The 12,881-nt window shown below is 41.7% G+C and overlaps 1 protein-coding gene across 7 annotated transcripts in view; it reads left to right on the top strand.

The window, feature by feature from the left end:
• The window catches only part of EML6 (EMAP like 6), a 325,325-nt gene that overhangs the window by 164,060 nt on the left and 148,384 nt on the right, over positions 1–12,881 (top strand). For all 7 annotated transcript variants that reach the window (XR_016229394.1, XR_007916460.3, XM_070069106.2 and 4 more), the window contains exons 4-5: positions 4,270–4,338; positions 11,744–11,929. Coding sequence is in view for 5 of the 7 variants with exons in the window: in XM_070069106.2 (XP_069925207.1) it covers positions 4,270–4,338; positions 11,744–11,929 (255 nt within the window). In the remaining 2 variants the exon portion in view is untranslated. The remainder of the gene's footprint in view (positions 1–4,269; positions 4,339–11,743; positions 11,930–12,881) is intronic.

Here is a 12,881-nt window from a genome sequence, read left to right as displayed (position 1 = left end):
ATTTAATTGACATTGACTTAGTCCTTAATGAAATATCTTGGTCGAAATTATTTGCAGTGCTTAAGTTTTCAATGTTAGTTTTTCTGCTTATGCTATCATCTTACATGCCATATCTTACAGGATGAGTTGAGTTGGAATGGATCAATACATGAATTTCCAGGGATTACAAAAAGTGGACTGGAGGCAACAGTAGCCATGCTTTAACTATCTATCCTGAGAGCAAACTCACACAAAGTATTTTATCTAAGTTATTCTACAATGACCATTTCCAAATCATTTTATGTAGTTTGGTTGGAATTCATGTATTTTATGTCTGATTTTTTTGGGCCTTTTGCCTTAATAAAAATAAAAAATGGAAGTTAGAAAAACTTTGAACTAGTAAAATCTCCTTAAGAAAATAGCATAATATACTCATCTTGGTTTGCATATGAAGTATTTTGGTTGTTAAATTCCTATTGTTTAATTAAACAATTCAGCCTGAAGTTGACTCCATACCTGGAGTCTTAGAAAGGAACTGTAACCTATTTTGGTAAACAAACTTAAAGACTGAAAGCCTAACTTGGGAGAATCCTTTTTTTTTACATTAATATTTATTTATGTATTTGATGGGGCCAGTGCTATGGCGTAACGTAGTAGGTTAAGCCTCTACCTGCAGTACCAGCATCCCTTATGGGTACTGATTCGAGTCCACTGCTGATCCAGCTCCCTGCTAATGGCCTAGGAAAGCAGTGGAGAATGGCCCAAATGCTTTGGCCCCTGCACCCACATGTGAGACCCAGAGGAAGCTCTTGGCTTTGATCTGCCCATCTCCAATCATTGTAGCCAACTGGGGAGTGAAGTAGCAGATAAAAGATCTTTCTCTTTGTCTTTCCCTCTCTATGTCTGTAAGTCTACCGCTCAGAGATGTATTTATATATTTGAAAGGCAGAGTGACAGAGGGGAGAGGTAAATATATTTGCATCCTCCTGATTCTTTCCCCATATGACCATAAACAGGGCTAGACCTGGCTGAAGCCAGGAACTCCACCTAGCTCTTCCTTGTGGGTGGCAGGAACCCAAGCACTGGAGCCAACATCCATTGCTCCCTGAGGTGCATTAGCAGGAAGCTGGATGAAAGCATAGAGTAATTGGCACAGAAGAAGGTGACCCAAATAGCAGCTTAACTTGCTGAATCATTAAGCCCACCATTAGTATACTTTTGTCTAAAAAAAAAAAAATTGAACAACCAAAAACTGAGTTTAACTGAGTTTCAGCCAATCACAGCAGCTGACCTTCAGTCAGAGTCTGCCACCTAACAAACCATGCGCACATAAGGCCAATGCCAAGCTGTAGGTAATGAAGCTGTTTCTGTACCTTCACTTCCTTCCCCACCCCACCCCCAGCCTGCGTACATAGCTCATCTATAAGCATGCTGCAGGCAGAGTTGTGTGAACCTCTCTGGGTTCTTAGGGCTGCCTGATTGCAGTTTGTTACTTGGCCAAATGCTTATTTTTGACAAATTGAATTTTGGTTACCCTGCAAAATGTCAGGTGACCTGCCTGTCTAATTTCAACTACTATAACTATTTCTTGTTCCAGTAAGGAGTAGAGTATAAAAGTGCAATGCTACAGTAGTGAGAAGTCTGTAATTTTAAGAGCACTGGATATTTTAACAAGTACTTAAGAACATGTTCTCTCAGAACCCATAGTGTTTGTCACACACAGTATTGCTCTTTATTACCATTGCCTTGATGTCATTATGAATTTTTGGCTACTTTGGGGTAACTCCAAGATTATCTTCAGAATAATTTTAGTGGATGTAATGCTTAACCCATCACATTTGTGTAATGAGTGCTTTGTAGCCCACAAAATGATTTCGCTTGCATTGTCTTAATTGATCTCAGAACGGAGGTGACATGATCCTTTTCTGAGAAGATGAGATTAAAGTTAAAGATAATCAGACTTGCCTGAGCTCAGATAGTTAAAATAGATGTTTGGACCAAGTACTTTCTCTTCAGTGTTCTTTCTGGGGTTGATAATTGCTTTCTTCTATGTGATGAAGAGTTAGTTAGAATTTTTCCTCTGTTCTAGATTTTGCCTCTAACAACTGCTCCTTCCTTTTCTGTTTGTGGTTCATAGAATGTGGTCCAGGGAGCACCCGCATCAGAATCTGCCTCTCAGTTCAAAAGTGCAGGTGTTTGGTCTTCATTCCATTTTCACCAAATGAGTTTCTAGGAGGGTCAGGAAATAGGCATTGTAAACCATCATTGTCAATGGTGTGACTCAAACGGTTGACAGTCTTCTCTTCCTCATCTCCAAAATGGATTCTGGACTCCTGCAGACTGTTCTGTACGTTGTCTTAAGGAATGACATATAGGGGCTGGTGCCGTAGCTCACTTGGTTGATCCTCTGCCTGTGGCACTGACATCCCATATGAGTGCTGGGTTCTAGTCCCGGTTGCTCCTCTTCCAGTCCAGCTCTCTGCTGTGGCCCGGGAGTGCAGTGGAGGATGGCCCAAGTGCTTGGGCCTTGCGCCAGCATGGGAGACCAGGAAGAAGCACCTGGCTCCTGGCTTTGGATTGGCGCAGCTCCAGCTGTGGTGGCCATTTTGGGGGTGAACCAACGGAAAGAAGACCTTTCTCTCTGTCTCTCTCACTGTCTATAACTCTACCTGTTGGGGAAAAAAAATAGGAATGACATATAATTCACAATAAATGAATCTGTTTTCAACTCTTTGGAGAATTGAAAATATAATACATTATTGGGTCATATTAAAATGATAGCTTAAAAGACTATTTTAGGTGGGTTAATTAGCATCCAATAAATGCCTTTGCTTTATGTTCAACTATAACTACAGACTGCTGGCCTCACTGAACTGTAGTTGACTATTAAGAATTTTCCTAGTTAAAATCAATTCTTTTTTGTTTTTAAAGATTTATTTGAGGGCCGGTGCCACAGCTCACTTGGCTAATCCTCCACCTGTGGCGCCGGCACCCCAGGTTCTAGTCCTGGTTAGGGCACCGGTTTCTGTCCTGGTTGCTCCTCTTCCAGTCCAGCTCTCTGCTGTGGCCCAGGAAGGCAGTGGAGGATGGCCCAAGTGCTTGGGCCCTGCACCCACATGGCAGACCAGGAGGAAGCACCTGGCTCCTGGCTTCGGATCGGCGTAGCTCCAGACGTAGCAGCCATTTGGGGGGTGAACCAACAGAAGGAAGACCTTTCTCTCTGTCTCTCTCTCACTGTCTAACTCTGCCTGTCAAAAAATAAAAATAAAGATTTATTTGAAAGGCAGAGTTACAGAGAGGCAGGAGTGGAAGGGGGAGAGACATAGAGGTCTTTAATCCTCTGATTCACTCCCCAAATGACTACAATAGCAGGTCCTGGGCCAGGCCAGAGCCAGGAGCTTCTTCCCATTCTCCCACATAGGTGCAGGTTCCCAAGCACTTGGGCCATCCTCCTCTGCTTTCCCAAGTACTGGAAGCTGTAGCACATTTTCATGGAGCTGGATTGGAAGTGGAACAGTTAAGACTTGAGCCAGTGCCCATATGGGATGCTGGTGTCGCAGGTGACAGCTTTACCTGCTAGGTCACAGTGCCAGCTCCACGTGTACAATTCTTATAACTTAAATCAAAACATTATCTCCAGAATGTTTAATTAGCACTTTTGTTGCTAGTACTGTGGTATAGTGGGTGAAGTTACCATCTGCAGTGCTGGCATCCCTTATGGGGGCCAATTCAAGTCCTGGCTGCTCTGCTTCCAATACAGCTCCCTGCTACTGTGCCTGGGAAAGCAGCAGAAGATGGCCCAAGTACTTGAGTCCCTGTACCCATGTGGGAGACCCTGATCAAGCTCCTGGCTTCAGATCAGCCCAGCTCTGGCCATTGTGGCCATTTGGGGAGTGAACAAGCAGATGGAAGATCTCTCTCTCTCTCTCTAACTCTGCCTTTCAAATAAATAAATGAAATCTTAAACAAAGTATGTTTAAAAATTTCCTGAAATTGTCAAAGGTTTCTTTACCCCAGATGGAAAAAAGTGGTTAAAACTCGGGTTGGTTCTCAGTGATTGTGTTAATTGCCTTTCCCCTCAGTCCCAAGGTAAGTGGACCTGAGGCGATCACGCATGTGTGGGCAGTTCCTGACCCATTCCCAGGTCACATGCTCCATTTCCATTCCGTGAGGTAACATGGTGTTCTAAGTGTTGGGCAGAATCATGCCAGTTACTGGGACCTGGTGGAAGAAAAAAATACATGAATGGATCAGCACAGCACCGTTTTGTTTGTTTGTTTGTTTTTACAGATTTTTGATATTTCCTGGGATCCGTATCAGCCGAACAGAGTGGTTAGCTGTGGAGTCAAGCATATTAAGGTAAGCTGTTATTTTTAAAAATGTTTTGGTTTCTTGCGTGAGAGGAATTTGAGGTGTTTGTCTAGAAAACTTGGTGCTGAGAGACTGCTTGACTTTTTTTCACTTTAAAACCAGAGCCCTCTTGCCTGTTTCTCAAACTACCTCAGCGGATGGGACTCAGAGAAGTGCCAAGTAGGAATCCAGCGGGGGGCCGCTAAAGGAAGCTGTTGAACAAATCCCACACTGCAGACTCCGTGCCTCTAGAATTGCATGTTTTCAGTCTGCTGGCAGTGTTGTCAGGTATTCTCATCCTAATGAATACTTAGACTTGCTGCCTGTCAAACCTCTTTTTGGCAGATCGAGATGTTCTCCAAGAAGAAAGATGCCACGTTTTATTCAGTGTAGAAATAGAGCGATGCATTGCAAACCTGGGCCGTTGGCGTTTAAAGCCCCTGTGCTCCTCTTGTCCACGCACCGTAACCTGCCTCTGGCTAGGCCCACGTTTGCCTCTTTCTGATTTCCTATGCAAGTATCAACATCCTTTGCAGTGACATAGCAAAATTTTCTCCTGACCCCTGGCATATGACCCATTATCTTCTGCCTATAGGATTGTAGTCAATGTAATTTAAAATCAGCAAGTAAAAAGGTAAGGGCTACCTTCTTGAAGAGCAAATATGAGGATCTCTACTAGTACAAAAATGACGCATTTTTCTGTGAATGGAGTGGGTACCAAGTTACGCCTCCAGCCTACCTTTCTGGCTTCCCTGTTCTTCCAGTCTAATTTTTAATGATTCTGCCCATTTTTCCCACCTAAATGTTAGAAAAGGACAGGTAATAGACCACTCAGAAATAAATATGAGAAATATGCCAGACTTACCTAAAGCACATTATAAAAATTTACAGAGAAACATAGAAGAAAACTTGAGCAATTATATAATCTTGATTCTGGACATGATGTCTAAAATTTGCAAATGAGTCATTTCCCTCCAAATGATATTCGGTGTAAATTAAGGGCTATTACTTTGGTTGTCATTGTTATTACCTGACAGAATTTTTCTTTACTCTAAGTTAATCCTGGGGGATGAAAGAATAAGGCTAAGAACTTTAGGATGAAAAATAATGGTGTATATGCACCACTATTTATGAAAGCCTATCAGAAGTTAAAATAATTAGAGTAATATAAGACTGGGATAAAGAGAAATGAGCCCATCTTTTAAACTGAAAATAATAATAGGGCTTAGTAAATACAATGATTTAGAATGCAAAAGGAGAATTTCTAACTTGTAGACACTGGAAAAATTCATCTATTTTTGGGGAAAAGTTATTACTTTATCTTAAACAATAAAGTCTGTATGAATTAAAGAGTAAAAGGTTTTAAAACAATAAGATAACTAGAGGAATATATAGGCAGATATTCAGCTGCTCTCAAGTTGGAGAAAGGCCTGTTTAAATGTAAAGCAAAGAGGAACCATAAAGGATAATACTGAAATATTCAACTATATCAATATTAAAACTTTCTGTAGACACCTGTTTCTCCCCTGAAATAAAAACAAAACACAGAAGCTACAAACTAGCAGAATATAAGCAACAAGCATATTAAATAATGGTGTATTCTTAAAATGGAGACTGCTAGCAAATCTAGAAAGAAAAATAACATAGATGACTGGCAAAAATAAACATTGCTAATTAAGTCAACTTACTAGACAACATGCTAAATTTCATTAATAATAAAGGAATACAAACTTAAAGACAACAGAATATTTGAATCTATCAAATTCTGATGAAAGTTCCCAGAGTAGGCAAGGATTGTGTGAATGTACACTCGCAAATCCTGCTGCGGAGGGGTAAGTTGGGAAAGTCTTTCGGTCCAGAAATGTGGTCACATCCACTATTAGCTTTAGAAATGTTGATCCTTTTGGGTGTAGTAATTTCATAGCTTGGAATTTATCCCAAGGAAATTGTTAGAATTATGAACCAAGAGCTCATTTGATGTCAATAACTTAACAATAGCAATTAAACCAATCAAAAGGAAACCCGAAACCACCTAAGTGCTCTAACGGTTAAATGAGATATGATATAATCCATATGATGAAATACTGTGCAATCATTGTAAGCCAAGTTCTAGATGATTATGTAACAATAATGGAAAATAATCAAGATATATTTAAGTGGGGATGTTTATAGTCCACTTTTTTTTTTTAAGAGATTTATTTATTTGGAAATCAAAGTTACACACAGAGAGAAGGAGAGGCAGAGAGAGAGGTCTTCCATCCGCTGGTTCACTCCCCAGTTGGCCTCAATGGCCAGAGCTGCACCAATCCGAAGCCAGGAGCCTGTATCTCCCACATGGGTGCAGGGGCTCAAGGACTTGGGTCATCTTCTACTGCTTTCCCAGGCCACAACAGAGAGCTGGATTAGAAGTAGAGCAGCTGGGACTTGAACCAGCACCCATATGGGATGCTGGCATAGAAGGTGGCAGCTTTACCCACTACACCACAGCGCTGGACCCTATAGTCCAATTCTAAATGGATTAATTTGTGACTTTTATTATTTTAAATATAAAGTGTATTTTTCAATAGGAAATACATTGGGAAGATAGTCTCAAATTTTAGATAGTTATCTCTGGGTAGTGAGTTGCTGGGTGATTTAAAAATGTTCCCTTCTGTATTTTATTCATAAATTATTTTGAGATAATATTTAATACTTTCAAAAGAAATATGAAGGGGCTGGCACTGTGGTATAGTGGGTAAAGCTACCACACGCAGTACCAACATCCCATATGGGCGCGGTTTGTGTTCTAGCTACTCCACTTCCAGTCCGACTCTCTGCTATGACCTGGGAAAACAGTAGAAGATGGCCCAAGGACTTGGGCCCCTGCTTCTGCGTGGGAGACCCAGAGTAACCTCCTGGCTTTGGATCAGCTCAGCTCTGGCTGTTGCAGCCAGTTGGGGAGTGAACCAGTGGATGGAATACCTCTCTCTGTCTCTGCCTCTCTGTGAAACTCTCACTTTCAAATACATAAAATCTTAAAAAAGAAATATGAAAAAAAAATAGAGGACACTAAGTTAAAAAAATAGATGATGGTAGAGGTTCCACTACTCAAAGGAACAAGATGTGCTACCAACGCCTTAGGGGTTTGCAAACTTTTTGTAATCCTTGTGCAAAGACCTCATTTTTGGCCTGAGAAAATATCTTCTATGTGTGCTGCTTTGTGGTTTAGCATCAGTTAGAGACTCCTTCCATGCTTCACACAGCAGACCCGAAAGACCAAAAATCTCACTGATTTTGTGTTTGTACTATGTGAAGGGACAAAAACAGAGCCTATTTTCAATATGCTGGAAGTTTAGCCATTCAAGCAGAATATTCTATCAGAGAGGCTGAGCCAAAAACGGCATCAACAAAGGAGAGATCCCAGCTGGTTAGAGCCTCACTGTTTCAGGGAGTGGATTTGGTGTACTCAGAGCTCTGCTGGGCAGGTGAGTTTGGTAGCAAGGGGCTGGCAGGCAGCAGAGCCCAGGGAAGGGGCTGCACTCATCAGGAGTTGATGGGGAGGCAGTGGCCACCCAAGCAGCTGGGGGCCTAGAAGGCTGGCAAGGTCTGTGGCTCATTCTATGTACTACACCTATTAATGGTTTTGTTTCCTGAAAACCTCTTTCCATGATTATTTTGAAAGATTTGGGCTGGAAAATAAACCAGGCATTAACTAATATCTCCTTAGCAACTTTTTTTATTAATCAAAAATAGACAAGCATATCTGCCAATCAGCATGAGCTATGAAGCACTGAGTTGGCTTTTGACCGACGAGTAAGTGAACATGCAAGCTCATGGTGAGCCTGGTTTCCATCAGGATGTTGGTGGCAGCTGTCTGAAAGTCTGGGGCATGACCTGGGGCCAACATCCACCCTGCCTGTTGCATGGGGAGGAGTGGAAGCTGAGGTAGACTTGGGGTAGGGGTTACTTTGTGTCTTGATTTTGTTCCACTCTGCTTGTGGCTGGGCAAGCTGTTTAATCTTCCTGAGAATGAACTTGTTCTCCCCAGGAATCTCAGGGCACACTAGCTCCTGAGCTTATCAAGAGCTCTATTAAACAGTGTATGCAGCCAGTAGGGGCACAATGATAATAGCTTCTTTCCCCCATTTCCCAGGATCACAAAGCCAGTGGTAGGGACAAGATTCCTTCTTGGCCTCTGACTCTCTCCGGAGAACTCTTTCCTCTGAGAAATGATCAGCTTAGGATCTGTCTTGGCTTAACTCTTCTCCAAAAAATAACACATTTTTTGGGTTGGTTTTGTGTTTTTGTAACTAGATGAGGCACTTAGTTGAAAGAATTCTCCTGATTCCTCCCTATTTCTTGCCATCCTTGGTTAACTCTAACTTTTAATCAGTTATTTGGAGCAGCTAGGACTCAAACCGGCACCCATACGGGATGTTGGCACTGTAGGCAGCAACTTTACCCACTATGCCAGAGTGCCAGCCCCTATTAATTTTCTTTATAAGTAAACCCACAACGAGCTTACACAGGCTTCAGTAAGTTATTTTCATTATCTGTCTTTGCTGTTTCCAATTTCAGAATTCCTCCCTCCTGTTTTTGTTTTGTTTTGTTTTCTATTCCAAAGCCTGCCTTTGACATTGAGTGAATGATTCCAGTCAGAAGTTGAGTGCGATATCTTTGCATTCCAAGAAACTATTTTTTATGTGAAATCTTTGTAGCTAGGCTGAGATCCTCTCTGGTTCCGCCGATTCCCAGTGCTTGGCAGACAGGCAAATTACAATGACCTGAAATGAATGCTAGGAAAACAGGAACAGTGAACATCATCTGCTGCACTGACTTTACTGCAAATGAGCCTGCCAGGTCTGTGGGTCCTGTGGTGCCTTCTCCGGTCTCTAGGCAAACACAGAAGGGAGCTGGGGGATTACCTAGGCCAGATGAACTCCAAGATACCTGCCAGTTTTAGCACAGTTCGCATTACAGTCTGTGAGGGCCCATTGGAGAAGAACAATGTCTCTTCATTTGATGTGGCTTTCATAAGGCTTTCCTATCCTAAACTGCCAGTGTTTTCCAAATAAGAAATGGTTCTCACAGATAGTATTTTGGGTACTTGTTACTCTTTGTAGCAAATCTCATACCTGTGTCATATCTGCATGTATCTCATTTGTTCATTGGGAATGTTTTGTGTGAGCATTGTACCATCTGACTGCATAATCATTTTTGATTTATGTGAGAAGCAAAGAGATAGAAGAAAAGGTCTCATCTACTAGTTTACTCCCCAAATGCCTGCAATGGCCAGAGCTGGGCTCAGCCAAAGCCCGGAGCCCAGAACTGAATCCAGATCTCCCATGTGGGTAGCAGGAGCCTGACTCCCAGGATCTACGTTAGCAGGAAGCTGGAATCAGGAGCTGGAGCCAAGTCTCAAACCCAAGCACTCTGATGTAGGACACAGGTGTTCTAACCAGTGTCTTCACTGCTAGACTGGGTGATTTTTTTTTTTTTGTCCCAAAACCTTTGTGTTGATCAGATGTGAGGATAATTTTGTCTGTTTTTTCTGGTTGTCCACCTAGAAATGTTTAACTCAGGCCAAAGGCACACATTCTATACTAAAAGACAGTCTTCACCCATGAAGATACATGATGAGAAAGCAGGTATCCTGGTGCCTTGAGCATCACCATGAACAGCAGGTTCTTTGGCATATTTGCACAACTACTAGTTGCTTATGACTGAAAGCTCATTCAGGTTTCAGAGTTGAATGTGCCCAGGGTAGGCATTTAGCCTAGTGGCCAACACACCCATTTTCCTGGGTTAGATTCCTGGCTCTAGTTTGATTCCAACTTCCTGCCAGTGCATATCTTGGGAGACAGCAGTGGTGGCTCATATTACTGGATTCTTATCACCGATGTGGGAGAACTGGATTGTGTTCCAGGTTCCTGCTTTAGCCTCAGCCCAGCCCCAGCTATTGCAGGCACTTGGGGAGTGAACCAAGAGTGGAAGATGTTTCTCTCTGCCCACCTCTTAAACTAATTAATTGACTTAAAAAATTTGAACTTCCAGGGTTTTCTGAAGCTTTTGTCTAACTAGCTTTCCCCAGATCTTTCTGTTCTTTTGATGCATACTTGAATACTTTAAAAAGCATAATAATATTCAGTGAAAGAAATTACTGGAATTGACAGTTCATAGAATTGCACATTGCCTTAAATGGCTGTACAGTCCTGCCTCATGCACACTGAGGCAGCCCCACAAAACAGCCCTCCCACCCCCTCTCTCCCATAGCTGCCTGAGTCCTGGCCATCCTGGTAGTACAGTCGGCCCAGAATGCTTCTTTGAATGTGCAGCTGCCCTGAGAGAACCTCCATTTTCCTCATTTGCAGATGTGAAGTAGTAGGGTTGTCACCGACTTTCCGCCTCACATCCCTGCCACCAGAGTTGTCTGGTGCTGCTTTTCGGCATCAAGATGTTCTTTCTCCCTCACCACTGATCAAAGTCCTACTCTTGTTCATTCCATTTAATTGAACTTAGTTCTCTGTGGACTTCCTTGCCACTTGTGTGTAGTGTGAATACACGGCCTTAAAAGTCTCTGCTCATTTCCTGTGTAGCCTCATTAGAGCTAACGTTCTCGAGGCGGCGTTCAACGTTCTCATGTATAACCCCATTAAACTCTTGCCTTCGCTGAGCTGCTTACGCCTTCTTTCCTTTACTGCTAGACGGGGTTAATAATAGTATCCACCCTGGCCTGTTCTCAAGGGTCCTATGCTGATTGAATAACATATGCAAAGAGCCTTGATAATGGCAGGTTATACTAGTTCATACATTAAAAATTACAGCAAAGTAACATACTTTATTTCTGTGCACCCATAGAGTGTCTCTGCTGCCTGCCATTGAGTAACTCAGTTTTATGCTTGTGGCCTACCACATGATGAATTGTGCAACTAGAACTGAAATCCCAGTCAACTGGTGACAGCAAAGATTGGTAACGTTTTTAGTTAGAAAGTAATTACTAAGCCTTAAAAATGCTTGGATGATATATCATCATGCTATCAGGAAGGGGTAGATAATTTCAGCTTTCCTTTTAATATTTCTAGACCTCTCTAAAATGAACCTCTGGAAGTTTGATAATTTGAAAGAAAAAATTAAACATGATCTGTCCCCTTTAGTCCAAGAATGAGAATTTGGGTATTTTCTACTTAAATCACCGTTTAAATGACAAGCAAAAATTTGAAATTTTGGAGCTTGGAAAATTTAAAATACACTAAAGTGTTTCTCCTGTCCCTTGTAGTAGGCTAAAAATTTTGTGGTGCTCTACTGTCACAAGCAATAATTTAATTTACTTGATTTAAGATAGAGTAAATTATGTAAAATGTACTGAAACAAACACCAATCCTGCAACGCATCAGAATACTCTCTCTTCAGCTCTGTTGATTTTATCGCTTTCTAGTTTTGGATGCTGTGTGGAAATGCCCTGACCGCAAAAAGAGGAATATTTGGCAAAACTGGGGATCTTCAGACCATCCTTTGCCTTGCATGTGCCAAAGACGACATCACCTACTCTGGTGCTTTAAATGGCGACATCTACGTCTGGAAAGGGCTCAATCTAGTCCGCACCATTCAAGGAGCACATAGTGTGAGTGTGATCATATGGGAATTTGGAGGTGACATATTGCATAAGTTTGGGTCGTGTATTTTGCCCCATTGCTTTAGAATCAGAGCTCCCAAATTCATCTGTGTCTGCCTAGAAGAAAAACAGATCTCAAAAGCATAGTAACTTTATTCATGTTCACCTTAACTATTAATTGGCTGGTGGTTGTCACTCATCAACAGCAAACAGAAACCGTGAAGAACCTCCTCTCTTAAAAATCAGCTCAGTACAAACAGGTGCAAACTTCTTATTACTCTGGGCTCTTTCGATAAACACGAAACCGGTTACATAGTCATATCTGTAGATGATTAAAATGAAGATGCTGGGGACACTAGGGGGATGAGGTAAAAGGTAGCACCTATTGTAGTGAGTGGGTAGTGAGTAGAATGTCACCAGAAACCTCACAGACCTGCAGCTGACTTCACATTGATTCCTTACTGCTCTTACTGCGAAGAAAAGCTTAAGCAACTCTTAGCAAAAGTGCTATGAAGCTTGAGATTTTTCATCGTCTTGTATGTTGAAGAACAGTTTTCTGGGCCTTGCTAATTATGAAAGAGCTCTTAAAGCTATTAGAAGGTCAGTATTTGCCCTCATTCACAAAACCAGCTGCCTTAATGTCCTAATTTCTCTTTACACCAAATCTTACATCAACACTATATGCTTGTAGCACTTTGGAACAAACCAGAGAAAACAATTTTGTAACTTAAAGATGCTCTTCCACAGGAAAATAATTGAGATGTGGGGAGGAAAAAACATCTTCTAGCCTGATATCTGTACTTGGTTACTTTGGAGAGCAACTCATATGAAACATTCCACAGTTGTCTTTTCTTTAGAAAGATCAATCGCCACATAAAGAAACTGATGGTGCCCATATCTGATTTAATCAAGGTGCTCCTAACTTATTATTTGACCATAAATTTGGTAATGGCAAAGTGAT

Source organism: Oryctolagus cuniculus, chromosome 2 (assembly GCF_051225735.1).
Source record: "Oryctolagus cuniculus isolate XC-2025 breed Fujian yellow rabbit chromosome 2, ASM5122573v1, whole genome shotgun sequence".
Lineage (NCBI taxonomy): Eukaryota > Metazoa > Chordata > Mammalia > Lagomorpha > Leporidae > Oryctolagus > Oryctolagus cuniculus.
Note: the sequence above shows the minus strand (reverse complement) of the source record. Positions and strands in the feature narration are given on the sequence as shown.